Source organism: Abramis brama (assembly GCF_963993115.1).
Source record: "Abramis brama genome assembly, chromosome: 15".
Classification (NCBI taxonomy): Eukaryota; Metazoa; Chordata; class Actinopteri; order Cypriniformes; family Leuciscidae; genus Abramis; species Abramis brama.
This window is the reverse complement of record NC_139977.1, coordinates 20,998,283-21,013,232: the sequence shown is the minus strand read 5'-3', so window position 1 is coordinate 21,013,232 and position 14,950 is coordinate 20,998,283. Positions and strand designations below refer to the sequence as shown.

General features: G+C 38.5%; 1 protein-coding gene across 1 annotated transcript in view; it reads right to left on the bottom strand.

The window, feature by feature from the left end:
• Nucleotides 1-14,950, bottom strand: part of nectin3b (nectin cell adhesion molecule 3b) — a 58,487-nt gene continuing 43,537 nt past the window's right edge. Inside the window, exons 6-8 of the mRNA XM_084136107.1 lie at nt 7,681-7,825; nt 1,525-1,627; nt 1-954 (exon numbers count right to left, since the gene is read on the bottom strand). Of these exons, the coding sequence (XP_083992233.1) occupies nt 787-954; nt 1,525-1,627; nt 7,681-7,825 (416 nt within the window). The 3' untranslated portion in view covers nt 1-786. The remainder of the gene's footprint in view (nt 955-1,524; nt 1,628-7,680; nt 7,826-14,950) is intronic.

Below are 14,950 nucleotides of genomic sequence, written 5' to 3'. Positions count from 1 at the left end.
ACAGGTTACATCGCTTTATTTGATTATCGATATTCTGTAATTCAAAGATTGCTTTGGTTATGAGATTCAAAGTTCATGTTTAACTAAGCCGACTGGGAAAAAAAAGTTAACAAAAATGATCTAATTGAGAGCTTATACAAATAAAAAGCCACACTGATATAATGAGCTCAGATATTTACATGATACAGTATCTACACACATACTGTAAGCAAGGGCAAAGTACATAAGAATGTGCCTTATGATGCCAATTCACATCTACTGTACATCACAGTGTAAACAAGAAAACTCACGGCAAATGAACTCTAGCAGTCACTATTTGTCATAAGCAAACAAATCTCAGTTTGTCAAAATCTCACCTAAATGACAACCAGTCTACAGTGAATAAAAATAGCATTTTACTGAGGAAAAAGTCCTTGCGTAAAACAATCAAAGGGCAATGATCCCTATAGAAAACTTTGTACAGTCTTAATAATGTCAACCATAGTCACCCTTGACCACTAGATTCGTAATATGAGATGTGAACAATGTGAACAATGAGACTCATATAGACAGCCTAGGTAATCTATTTTATATTGGACTATACTGTAAATGTTAAACAAGCCAGACTAATAATACATATATGGTGCCAGGGTTTTCATTGCGCATTATATAGACCTTGTATATACACCAGTAATAGTTCAATGTTCTAATTACTGTATGGCGGTGATTTTGTTTTGCTCCCAGTATTCTCGTAAACAGTTTTCACTATGGGGCTGGCAGTGCCCTGCGGTTGACACGAGGTCGTCATCACACGTAGTGTTCTCTATGGTTGATGTAAACTCGGTCCTCCCCGTTCTGATGACAGATCCACTCCTGATAGGACAGTGAATGGTGAGTGGGGCTGTGGAGGTCCCTCCGAGCCATTCTGACAGGCCCCCGTTCGGCCAGTTCGTAGTGCCTCTCCATCCGACGAGCCTATAAAATGACACAGCAGCTATAGTGCATACTATATCCAAAGTATTAGTAGCAGCTCCACTGGGTGCTGATGCTGTTAGACAATGAAATGCAATGTTTAATGTGATTAGATGGATAGAATGCAGTGGGTTTTTTTTAGGGCTGTCAATTGAATTTAGGAATAATGAATGAATGAAAAACAGCTGACCAGTTTTTAATTGTTTTAAGGGTTTTTTTTGGGCACTTTTCATCTGGTTAGACTGGAAAACCAGCTGCTGACCAGATAATAAACCAATTTTGTCTGGATGGGAGACCAGTTTAAACCAGCTAAGACCAGCAAACCACATGAGGCTGGTGTATTTTTCAGCAGTGTTATGTGTTGGATGGGTAAAAACGCCAGAAAAGACAAAAGAGAAAAAAATCTGGAAAAAGTGAGCTAAAAGAGAGCATATAATCACTCCTTAAATAATAAGAAACATGCCAGTAGTCATCTTTCGAATGCAGCTCTATTATAAAGTACCACTGAAGGAAAATAAATCAGATTATAGAGCCGGGACCCCCACAGTGTAAACAGAGTAGTGTGAGGTTTACCTGAGAGAATGAGGCCACCTGAGGGGCCTGAGAGGCCAGTGGGATGACAGGAGGTCTCTCTGTATATGGAGGAGGAGGCTTGTGAGTTGGAGGGAGGTCAATTCTGTAGGACAAAAACCAACAACAGTTAGAATAAGTATATCACTGACATGTTGCATGATTCACAATATTATTTGCAGTGACCCCAAAGTATCTGGATACATGAGCCACAATAAAAATAATGTATGAATGTCATTGCATTACATAAAAAAAAAATCAAGCTAAGTGGCATTGATTTTGTAGAAATGTACTGTTTAGGCGCTGTTTTCAGGCTAAACATTTCACAGAAGTTTGTTCGATGATAAAACGTACAGAGTCACTGTTTGTATTCTTGTCAGTAGATTGAGGAAATGGTGGTCAAGAGCCAAAAGTATGAAATGTGTTTAGTCTGAGGAACAATAACAACCACACCTTCTTTTAGTTCTGGGAATGGAATGGAACTTTTGTTCTGTTTTACATCCATGGCAATACTGCCAATTTTTCAAGCTGAACACAAAATAATCTCATTTTTAAGGCTAAAACAAATCTGAGAGTCTATGATTCCTATGCAAGGTGTCACTTTTGACTCAATCCCCAGCCACTCAAAATGGCCTCCATGTTTTCAAGCCCCTACGGCCACTCTGAGACATACTTTCTCATGCTCTCTGGACCTCTAAACCAAACACCAGCAGGCCACAATAGACCCCGTCTGGAGTAACTTTGTGTGGGTACACATGTGGGTGGAGGTGTATATTAGTGATATACATAAATACAACTGGGGCCCATTTTAAAACTCCAAACAAAACTGAGAGAAATGGAAACAAATGACTTTGTCTTCTTGTTTGACTTGTAAATCACTGCAATGGCTCTCTATAAGAACATACAGTATGCGAACAAACAATCATGTCATTTACATTTCCTTTAAACAATTCATCGTGGTTTGATGTCCTAAACTTCTACAAGATACTATATTTAATATATAGTGCTGTCTCCAATGCATATAACAAAGCTAAAACAAGCTTATTAAAATAATTTCTGATCTGATATTGACCACAACTACACTAGCAATTAAGAGGAGTGGTCTCACATCCCTATAACTTAGGCTCTGATGGACTAATGTCTATTTAGCTTCTGCTTTGTATCCCTATGCATTGGGTTGTCCAGAGGGTCGCCCTGCCCTGACCTTGAATTCCCAGAATGCCTAATATATGGAAAGATACCTGTTCTCGTTCCCTGGATTTAGATACTGCTGTGTGTGCCATAAAGGTCATCTACTGAATGTCATAAAGATAGCCTAGAGTCATTAGTGGACAAATAAGGAATCTTAAACCTTCACTGCTAGTTTTGAAAGCTCTGCATTGACAACCAATGAGAACAAGCTCTTAAAATACAGAGTTAGTTCACACCTCTTGGTTAAAAACCCTTTAGGGAAAACATGTCAACTGTGACCTCTCCTCATATATTTTCCCAATGTGCATCCATAAGCTCCTCATTCCTCAAGGGATCAACTTTGCCTTTGTTTTTCCACTTCCTGTGGGCATTAATCTCCAACCATTAGTAGTACATTGTTTTGTGTAATTGATTTTCAATGGACTATCAGTCTGTCTAATGTGTCCCCTCCCCTCCCCACATAAAGTCTAAATCAGACGGAGATGGAAAAGTGTACAACAGTGTTTTATGGCTCATTAAGTCTATATGGACTCACATTAGCATTTCCCATGAAAAGTTATGACCGAAATAGAGGATTAAAAGCAGGAGATGTCATCCATGGACTAGAAAGATGATATGGTGAGTGCATTCGTACATGAGCAGGAAGAGACGCAGACAGGCCTGGATACTCTCACTGGTTCCACCTGGATGTCCAAAGAGACCAAACAAGGGCCAAAATTTTGGACTTAGCATCAAAGAGGGAACGAGATTGCATTGTCCTCATATAGTTTTCTCTCTTTTCATCTCCTCTCATGTACTCAATGCACAGTTGAAGGTCAGATTAATTTGTTTTCCTCCAAAGAGAGCCTGGAACATTTTCCAATTGTCTTGATTTTAAGCCAAGACCTTGACATATAAACTAAAACTACTTTAATACTTTAAAGGCTGCCACATCATCTAGTGAAGGATAAATTCAAGGCCACTTTAGATGAATGAGAGCTATCAAAACAAATTCAAACACAAAATCATCACGACTCGGAAATGAAAGTGGAAAGCTCACACAAACCTGATAAATATAGAAAAACCTATAAAAAATACCTCTTGAAGCATTTGAAGGAAGCACATTTTCTCATCTTTGACTACTGGGTGCAATCAGATCTAAATGTCAAGAGTTATATGGACATTTTTGCTTTCATTCCGGCATAAGCGCCATGTGTTAGCATCCCAATGCTGCTTATCTCTCGCAGATTCCCTGCTGTCTCCAGCGCAGTGGCAGCGACATCCATCAGACCAAACCCAGCTGTCCCACCACACTGATCTGCATGCAGCCTGCAGCCAAAGTAAAGCTGAGCCAAGACACACAGAGGCTGAACAGGGATCAGCCGAAACAGATAAGAGTGCCTCTTGCACCTCTACTGAGAGTGACGCTTCTGACAGCGCCGCTGAGAACTTTCAGAGAGGGCTCGCTTCAAGATAGATGTGGATAAAGATAGCGCAGCAGAAAGCAAGTAATAAATACTAAGAGTCAACAATTCAACAAATTTGAAAACCTTACGGGACCTCTACACAGGATGCGTTCTTTTATAACTGTTTTTATTCAAATAGCCAATTAACGTCACAGTCATCAACCTTAATTTCTGATTGCTAGTTGGACGCAGACGGTATTTTAGTAATATTAGCAATATTTTAGTCAGAGAAAAAAATAACATTTTAAATGTGGACACTACTGTTCGTAAGTTTGGGGTTGGTAAGATTTATTAACATGTTTGATAGAATTCTCTTGCGCACTAAGACTGCATTTATATGATCAAAAATACAGTAAAAATAATAATATTATGAAATATTATTACAATTTAAAATAACGATTTTCTATTTTATTATAATTATTTTAAAATGTGATTTATTCCTGTTAATGTGCAAAGCTGTATTGTCAGCAGTCATTACTCAAATCTTCAGTGTCACATGATCCTTCACAAATGATTCTAATAGTATCAGCTTAATATTTTGGGGAAAACCATGATACTTTTAGAGCATTTTTAGAGCATTTATTTGAAATAGAAGTTTTTGAAAACAATGTCAAAGTCATTTTTGATCGATTTAACGCATACTTGCTGAATGAAAGTATTAATTTCCTTTTGAATAGTGGCGTACATCTGCTAAAAGTTAATTTTGTGCATGTTCAAGACTACACTAACCTAACAGACAGCTAACTCCAGAATGTATCCAGTGTGAATGTCTCCTTAGCTGTCATGTTTGGATAACACGCTCAGGTCATATTACAGCAGAAACTATTTGAGAAAAATAGAAAATTCTGAAACAAATTTCAAGGTCCACAAATCATATGGAGGCCAGACGTTTGAGCGCTGAGAATTGTCTGCCTGCCGCATTTCCCCTGTTCCCCGATATAATTTTCCCTGTGAACAGCTGTATCACGCAAGAGTCCGCTGTGACTTCATCCTCATGAGAATTGCATTCATCACTATGGCTCTAGGAAACATATATTTTTTTGCTATGTTTGCTTAACTATTTATACTCATTTATTTACACTAGCTCCTTTTATAGAATAAGAGAAGAACGTCCCATATTCAGTGTTATTTCTGCTGACAAACACTAACAACCTGTGGCAAACTAACAATGGTGGGTCCTTGACAGAATAAAAACATCTGCAACAAATCTATGTGGTCTTCTGTGGGCACAATACATTTGTAAACCTGGGTTAACATTTTAATTTGCATATTTATATGGCGAATAACATGAATTGGATGAACACATCTCAGTTTGTCAATCTTGACAAGAAAGACTTTCTAGCTATTTTAAGCCACTTCAACCTTCAAAAGCAACATACTGTAACAGTTTCTTTCCTCCAGTTAACACGTACGCCATCACCGTTTGATCAATGTGTTTGACAGTCAACAGTCATTTTTCTACCCGCTACTGAAACTAAACAGCGTGTGAAAGTTTCAGCAAATGTAGTGTTTTGCGTTCAAAAGTATTGCAATCAAAGGTGAAACTTTGCGCTGCATCGCAAAACATTTGCGTTCTCACCCAAAGCTAAAACGTTTTCCCCCTCACCCTTATGTCCATCACAAAAATTTTGCAAGCAATTGCAAAGTTTCTTGAGGGGACACAAATAATTAGCAAAAAAATTATTTAAGAGATACGATTAAGAGATATAATTTCCCCTACCATTTCATTTTTATACCATCACAATGAGCTCTGTACTATATTATATTATTATTGGTTATCTATTGCTAAACAACTCTGTTAAGATGCTTGCAATGAATCATATCACATTATACTTTTGGCACCATAAAAGCGGTGCTTACCCAGGGGTTAAAAAGCAATGCTAACACTTTAAAAACTACAATTGTGAAATGCCACTTCACCAGCGATTAATTAGTGGCCTCAAACCAAGATCAAAAAGATGATAACCCGGGGTTAAGTGCAGCGTGAAAAGCCATGTGAAGCTCTATGAGGGGAGCTGCTTTTTGGAGGCTGTGGGAAAAGGGAGACCTCCGGGCTGGCTGAAATAAGACGTCTGTGGGCTCACATCTAGAGACACTCTTAGTGACAGAACAATAAAGCGGCTCTTTTAGCATGAACCAAAAGAAAAAAACTGAAAAATCAACATGATTTGTCAAAAAGGAGCTATCTGAAGCTCTTTTACCCACACAAGTTCTGAAATGATGTATCGTGTGGTAGTCTCTGTATACTGCAAAAGCAAATACACAACTGTAGTCTATTGTGGCTCTAGTCTCTCTTTGTGATGACATGCAGTTGCCTTTTCAGGAAACAAAAGAAAACCATCTGATGTTACTCCCACTAGAACAGACCATTCACAGTCTTGACTGGGTTTCTGGGCTCAGTAATAATTGACCAGACAAAATATATTACAGTTAAGGGATGAAGCAAAGGTTAAGCCATAAAAAGGTGCTGTAGCGTGAAGTGCCTCGTTCTGACAGGCCAACAGGTGAGCCGGACAGAGCTGAAGCGGAGTGTAATGTACTTAATGATAGTCTGACTGGAAAAACAAACTCTTCAATAAACTATTCACTTCAGTAAACTCATTTTAAACATATTACGACTATGAGTAAATCGGTTTGGCATGTTAGACCAAAACTGTAACACATGAGCACATCGATGAAACGCTACTAAGAAATCTGGTACAAGTCTGTAAGTTCACTGAAATGTAGGTTGGTGATGGTTAAAGATTTATTCTTTCAGTCCAAGTTCAAAGGAAGGTTAGGAAGTTGCTGAGGAAGCATGGTAATGATTAAATAATTCACCAGGTAAGTGCCCATGTACTGCCCCAACTGAAGGTCTAAGTTGTGGCAAAGCAGGTGACTCAATATCTTAGATGTCTGACAATGTCTGTACCCATGCAAACAATGTTATGTTTTAAGAATGTTTTCTGTTCCCTTCAAGTTATTAAAATGCAACTTCTGAACGGTCTGGGAAAGTTAAAAACATCCAGTTAAAAAAAAGTGTTTGGGACAATTCTTCCTTATTTATGCAAATGTTGTTATTTTTTCCATTATACAAATGTCCTGTATTTGTTAATATATAAAATTGTTAAGTGAATGATAGTGTCCACAAAAGTGTAGTTTCAAACTTCAGTAAGACTAAAGATGCAACATTTTAAACAGGATTGGGCAAAAATACAATCTAATAAAATAGAAAAAATAATTAAATTATAGAAGAAAATAAAGTACTAAAATTAATCACTGTTCTACTAAATTAAACTTAAATAGATGATTCATTAACTCATGGATTAAAGGGCAGTTTACACGGCACCATTTTAAAAACACCAACTAAAAACAGAAAACTTTTTATGCGTTTTAGCCATTCATTTACACGTCAACGACGTTTTGAGGGCCTGAAAACACAAACTTTTGAAAACTAATATATTTGAGATCTCATCCTGCATGTCGTTAGGTAAAAGTTAAAAGTCAGATTATCTGTATAGGTGAAGATATTGCATGTACTCACACTTTATCTGAGTATGTGGTTTGGGGCGCCTTGCGTGCTGTAAGGAGCACGATGGTGAAGACTGTGATGAGGAAGAGTGCCAGCACAGCTCCCATCACGGCCCCAGCAATAGCCATGGAGGATGTCATCTGCTTCTGAGACATGTCTGAAAGGCGCCACAACACAGTGAGAAAAAAGAAAAGCTAATTAATAAATAAACACGGCCAACGCTATTGGAGGTACATCAAGTTCCACTAAAAACACTGCTGATCTTGGCACAGAACGGCTAAATGCCACAAATTATAACAAAAAGCACAAAAGATTGCAAAAGGCAACTAACAGAACAGCAAGAGACTACAAGACAGCTCAGTTAAATAAAGATATGAATAAAAATGTGACAATGCCAATAGTGAGGGCAGAGTAAGCAAAAATATTGAGTTCATACAGCCAGAAGAATTTAGCAAATAAATAAATACATAAAAGTATCTTTAAAACTAGAAAGATGTACTTGAACAGCAGAATGAAGACAATAGCTTCATCTGAAAATGCATAGCCAATTTCCCCACTATATGTTAAATGTCACAGTATTCATAAAAGAGTGGGCAAAAAGTACCCAGGTGACCTATTTGCAGTGAGATTCTCAAGTGTGCATCCAGTGGACACTTTACTATCCCATCAGGCCATAGGAGAGAATTTGTGAATGACAGTAAAGTGACGCAACTGACACTGGTAGGTCACATGACGAATGTAGTACGTCCAGATTACAATCAATCATACACACATTCATACATACGGTAACACTTTAGTTTAGGGTCCAGTTCTCACTGTTAACTTATAACTTACTGATATAACAAGGATATTGGCTGTTTATTTTTATTCTCAAATGTGCTAAAAAAAAAAAGGAACAAAATGGGTTAAAAATAGCAATGCACATACACTTTAGGGATGTTTAATACAGAAAGTAAGACAGAAAAAGATTCAGAAAACGATGCCAATGATTCAGTTGGTATTTTACAGTGCATATCATCTGTCCTAGTGGATTTAATTGTTAATCAAGAGTCAGAGTGTATGTGAAATAGCGGTTTGTTGTTACGGCGAGTCAGGTGGATGGGTGGGTTGTGCAGTGGTTGGAAGGGGCAAGCTGTTGCCAGCCATCTCTAAGGCTCAGTAATTAGGACCTCATGCTGCCCTCCTTTTAAAGCCTGCTGTTACTGTCTCTCCCACCCCGCAGTGCTCTTATGCTTTGCTGCACTCCTTCCTCCAGCTTTCCCTTCCACTCTCTTTCTCTGTCATTACTACCTCGCTCGTTCGCTTTTACGGTGAGTTTCACACTCTTGCGCAACTTCATTTAGCAAGTTCACCAAAATCAATGAGGTTGCTGAGATCACAAGCTCGTTATCCCCACAACGGGACTCCAGTAAAAGGATTACATCCATTAATTAAGATTAATTAAACTCAAAAGTGTGCCCCTTTGGATGATCAACAGACTTCTTGGCCAAGAGTGTGGAACAACGACACCATATTACCCAACAGTTTGAGGATGTTGGAAATGCTGAAAAAGAATCACAATGTCTTTTTTTCCCCTAACACAAATCAATTGAACGTATTATCGAGTGTTTTCCCCTAAGGTTTTATGGCCGAGAACCCAATAATTACCACAGTGCTGTTACTGTCAGCTCACCTCTGCTCTCACAGGAGAACAGAACAGGATGTTCAGTCACAAGTCATACAATAGTGATTGTTTAAGTGTAGCGAGGGGTAAATATTTGCCTTGCTGAGCACACGTTTGGCTCATGAGGGGGCTGAGAGAAACTGGCACTGGAGGAATAAAGACAGTGAGAGCAGGAGGTCAAGGGCGTAAGGAGTCAGGAGATCGGGGAGGGAATATGAGGAGAGGGGATTGTGGCTATAGGGGACTGTAAGCACCAATGTGAGCTGGGATAGAGAATATTAGCAAAAAGTTTGGCACTGAATTGGAGGTTTGGCACAGTCGTGCTTCAACCAGGCTCGTGACAGATCTTTGCACAGCAAGTCCATACGGCAACATCAGAAGGCAGTGTATTAAAAATATGACTTCTGCAGCTTGTGAAGAGTTAAAAGTGAAGCGTATCATTTCTGTACCATCACAATATTTTTTCCATATCATTTGATATCTATATTTATCATGTCATACCATTAAAGGGGAAGGAAATGCATTCCACGCTTGTTAGATCTCAAAAACAAATGTAAACACATAGCTATTTTCATTTAGGGCCTCATAAAATCTTTTTCATTTGTTCCCAAATTCTGTGTTTTCTATTTTGTATTTTATAATTTAATACAAATTAATCATCAAAAATGATGTCTAATGAAATGAATGACATTTTTTTTAACCATTTATTCAATATTTTAAAATGTATTCAAATGAAAATCTAACAATTAATTTACAACAATACATTGCATTTTATTTTATATCAAATAAGGTGCATGCAGCACAACCGAATTTGTATACTGAAAATAAAATAAAACATTGTTGAAATATACATCATCGTTGTATGATATTCCTTAAAATAATAGTAAAAATAATGATAATAATAAATATAGCTGCAAACTGAAATTAACGGGGTTCAAGCGCTTTAAGGCCTTTCAACACGTGTAAAAAGGTATTATGTTTTACATATGAAGCCTGCACCACCTAAATCATAGATGGAAAAGACCATTCACAAACAAAACAGGTAATTTACTAAGGAAATATATGTTTTAAAACTTTTTAACAGTTATTGAGGTACAGCCAAAAAGTTTGCATAGGTTTTTTAAATAAACTCCAATATTTAATGAACAATTCAATTGACAGCGGTGGTCCTAGAGGCAAAGTTGCTCAGAATGAGTTCTAAAATATGGTACGAATATGGCCATATGGTCATGGGCATGTGCGAAAAATCGTGTAATTATAAAATCCTTCACGCACGCGAAAAACACAAAGGCGTCCCCCGGTGGCCAATTTCTTTGAATTTCTCACAGGCCTCTAGGGCTGTGAATCAAACAGGCCCAGTGAGTTTCGATCAGACTCTGTTAACCTTGTCTGACAGCTGCTCGAACTTCATTGGCCGAAGGTGGCCATGTTTTTCGAGATACGCAAATATCCTCACAGACAATCGCGGCACCTTGGACAAGCACACCACATGTCAGTTTTCAAGTCATTCGGACTGTTGCGCACTACTGGTATAGCCATGTTTGTGTTTTTTTTTTTTTCATTTTATAGCACCACAAAGTTGCCAGTCGCCATGGCCTTTTTCACGCAACCACAGACTGAGCCCATACATAGGTGTACAGAGTTTGTTTTTCAAAAAATCCAAAATACACAATTTTGACCGTATTTTATCCGAGACGTTCATTCTGTCCGCCTTGCGCCAAGGATTCCAATGATATAAGACACTTGAGATAAATGGTTTAGGAGTTATGAGCCATTGCGTACTTTTGATTGCTGTAGCGCCACCATCAGGGCGATTGAGAAGAGCCTCTGGGACGTTGTATATTGGGTGGGTACAACCATCCCTCAAAGTTTCAAGTCTCTGTGACTTATGGTTTGGTCTGCCCGATCACTTTTAGGGGAGAATTCATCCTTGGAAATTCTAACAATTACAATAGGGTTATTACAACTGCTAATAAGAAGACTTTGAGAACCATATTTTATTTCTGTTATAAATTCTTCAAGTTAAACCGAAACTCTTATTTCGGCAGTTTGTCAAAAAGATCTTTGCGTTTCAGACAAAACTGCACTGCTCAGAAAAAGAGACATGAAGAACATGTAGATTTTTAATGCCACACCCCTGACCATTTAGAATAAATGTAGGCTAAATATCGAAAATTACTTGGTTTCAGGTTTCCTGAAAACGCCTTCTGCAATTGGTCGATAATGTAGGCCCAAAATCATTTATTGTCTTTACACATTGAACTAGGATAGAAGCCATTTTACCATTTAAAAAAATTACACACAACAAACAGAAGTCGTCATAATTACAAAGAATTAGCCTTCATGTTAAGGTGTGATATTTACCATTGCTCTGTTAAATTTCATGGGCGAAATCCAGTCATTTAGCATCCTAACGATAATAACAAGAAATGGCAATGGCCAATCATTAATTTTTTTTGTACAATATGCAAAAGATTGAGGATTAAGGATAAGAGAGGAACTCTGTTGATAAGTGAGAATGTTCCTAACATTAATCGCATTTCTTTTTTATTCCCCCTACCTTCCACACTCTATTTCTATTACTAATTAGCACATAGCTTAGCATCCAGTCCAGCATGTCTATATTTATTTCTCTATAAGCTAGATGTTTTCTGAAGGTTTACCTTCATTTGGGATTATATGTGGTTCAGTGTACAGGAACAATGGTCAGGGATGGTGTCAGGGCTCTGAGGGGGCAGGAGAGAGGCGATCATTCTACCGTCTGGCATGTAATACCACAGATGGGCCCCCCACAGTGAGTCACAAGACCCCTTTTCAATTCAGTTCAGCAAGGGTTAAAGCTGTCTGTTTGCTGCGCAACATTCACCTCACATATTACAAGTAATAAAGCAACAGACAATTTGGTTTATTCACTCCAAATGCATACAAAGATAGAAATTGTAGGATTTCCCTCGTGAAAAAAGTACACTTTAGAATACTTTTAAAAAGAGTGATTATTACAGATCTAATATACTTTAAAAATAATAACCTACTTAAGTGCACAGTTTTTGCACTTAACTGCATGTTAACTGAAATTAAATGAAAATGTGTTATAGTTTAAATTTATATTAAATACAATTAGTCACATTAGGAGTGTTTTTTTTTCTTTATGCAAATTCATACTTCTATTGTCTTTGAATTATGGTTAAAGTGTACTGCCGAATATACCACTACACTCAGAAAAAAAGGTACAAAAGCTGTAACTGGGGCGGTACCTTTCAAAAGGTATAATTTTATTCCTTTAATATTTTTTTATTATGAATATAGGACTGACCTGAAGGAAAATGCTATGTCTACTGTAAATGCAGGTACACTCGCTAACTCGATCTCTCACAATACTCTACTATAGCTTCAATGAACAATATCAATGAGATCAAACATGTTTAAATTGCTAAGAGTGGTTGCTAGGGTTGTATATACAGTGAGGAAAATAAGTATTTTAACACCCTGCTATTTTGCAAGTTCTCCCACTTAGAAATCATGGAGGGGTCTGAAATTGTCATCGTAGGTGCATGTCCACTGTGAGAGACATAATCTAAAAAATAAAATCCAGAAATCACAATGTATGATTTTTTAACTATTTATTTGTATGATACAGCTGCAAATAAGTATTTGACCACCTGAGAATCCAAAGATTCTCTATTGGGTTTAGGTCTGGAGACTGGCTATGCCACACCAGAACCTTGATATGCTTCTTACAGAGCCACTCCTTGGTTATCCTGGCTGTGTGCTTCGGGTCATTGTCATGTTGGAAGACCCAGCCTCGACCCATCTTCAATGCTCTAACTGAGGGAAGGAGGTTGTTCCCCAAAATCTCGCAATACATGGCCCCGGTCATCCTCTCCTTAATATAGTGCAGTCGCCCTGTCCCATGTGCAGAAAAACACCCCCAAAGCATGATGCTACCACCCCTATGCTTCACAGTAGGGATGGTGTTCTTGGGATGGTACTCATCATTCTTCTTCCTCCAAACACGTTTAGTGGAATTATGACCAAAAAGTTCTATTTTGGTCTCATCTGACCACATGACTTTCTCCCATGACTCCTCTGGATCATCCATAAGGTCATTGGCAAACTTAAGACGGGCCTTGACATGTGCTGGTTTAAGCAGGGGAACCTTCCGTGCCATGCATGATTTCAAACCATGACGTCTTAGTGTATTACCGACAGTAACCTTGGAAACGGTGCTCCCAGCTCTTTTCAGGTCATTGACCAGCTCCTCCCGTGTAGTTCTGGGCTGATTTCTCACCTTTCTTAGGATCATTGAGACCCCACGAGGTGAGATCTTGCATGGAGCCCCAGTCCGAGGGAGATTGACAGTCATGTTTAGCTTCTTCCATTTTCTAATGATTGCTCCAACAGTGGACCTTTTTTCACCAAGCTGCTTGGCAATTTCCCCGTAGCCCTTTCCAGCCTTGTGGAGGTGTACAATTTTGTCTCTAGTGTCTTTGGACAGCTCTTTGGTCTTGGCCATGTTAGTAGTTGGATTATTACTGATTGTATGGGGTGGACAGGTGTCTTTATGCAGCTAACGACCTCAAACAGGTGCATCTAATTTAGGATAATAAATGGAGTGGAGGTGGACATTTTAAAGGCAGACTAACAGGTCTTTGAGGGTCAGAATTCTAGCTGATAGACAGGTGTTCAAATACTTATTTGCAGCTGTATCATACAAATAAATAGTTAAAAAATCATATATTGTGATTTCTGGATTTTTTTTTAGATTATGTCTCTCACAGTGGACATGCACCTACGATGACAATTTCAGACCCCTTCATGATTTCCAAGTGGGAGAACTTGCAAAATAGCAGGGTGTTCAAATACTTATTTTCCTCACTGTATAAGTAATTAAATTAATATAAATGTGCAATTAGTCAACTAATGGCTTAAATGAAAGACTACTAGTCAACTAGAAAAAATTTAGTCGGGGGCAGCCCTATTTTTTTGTGTTTGTCTGTCAATACAACTGAACAATCCCTTTTGAGCTTTTTTCCTTTATCCACCCTCAACAAACATCTTATGAAATCTGTTGGTCCCTCTTCAATAGTTTTGTCCTGCTAAAGTGCCCTCTCCATAATTCAGGTGCCTTTTTGGCGGCTCACTTTAACCCCGCTGGACTTAAGACCTTACGCAGGTGAGCCCAGACTTGAACCGTATCCTTTGAAGGCGCTTTCATTCCTCCTAAAAGATGTTTACCAAGCAGATTTAATGTTTCTGGAGACTGACGGAGAGATTCACAGCTCAGAGCAGAGGTGATCCCAGAGGATTAAATGAGTTCACACTCGCTTAGAGCCGGTTCAAGGGTGGCAGGCATCTTTAAACCTGATTAAAGGGATCAGGTGTTTCTCTTAGACTCACTGTTATAGGTCTCAGATTGTCGTATTGGACACGGACAGCCCGTAACTCATTCAACACTCTCGGCGGGTATTTGATAACAGGAGCTGGGATGGGAAGAAGCACCACAATGCATTCTGGTAAATGTTACATGGGGAATGCTGGCCCTCCCTGCTGGCTGACACCTGATAGCCATATTGGAGTGCAGGTAGGGAGTTTGTCTGTGTTGGACCGGAAAGGTTTCTG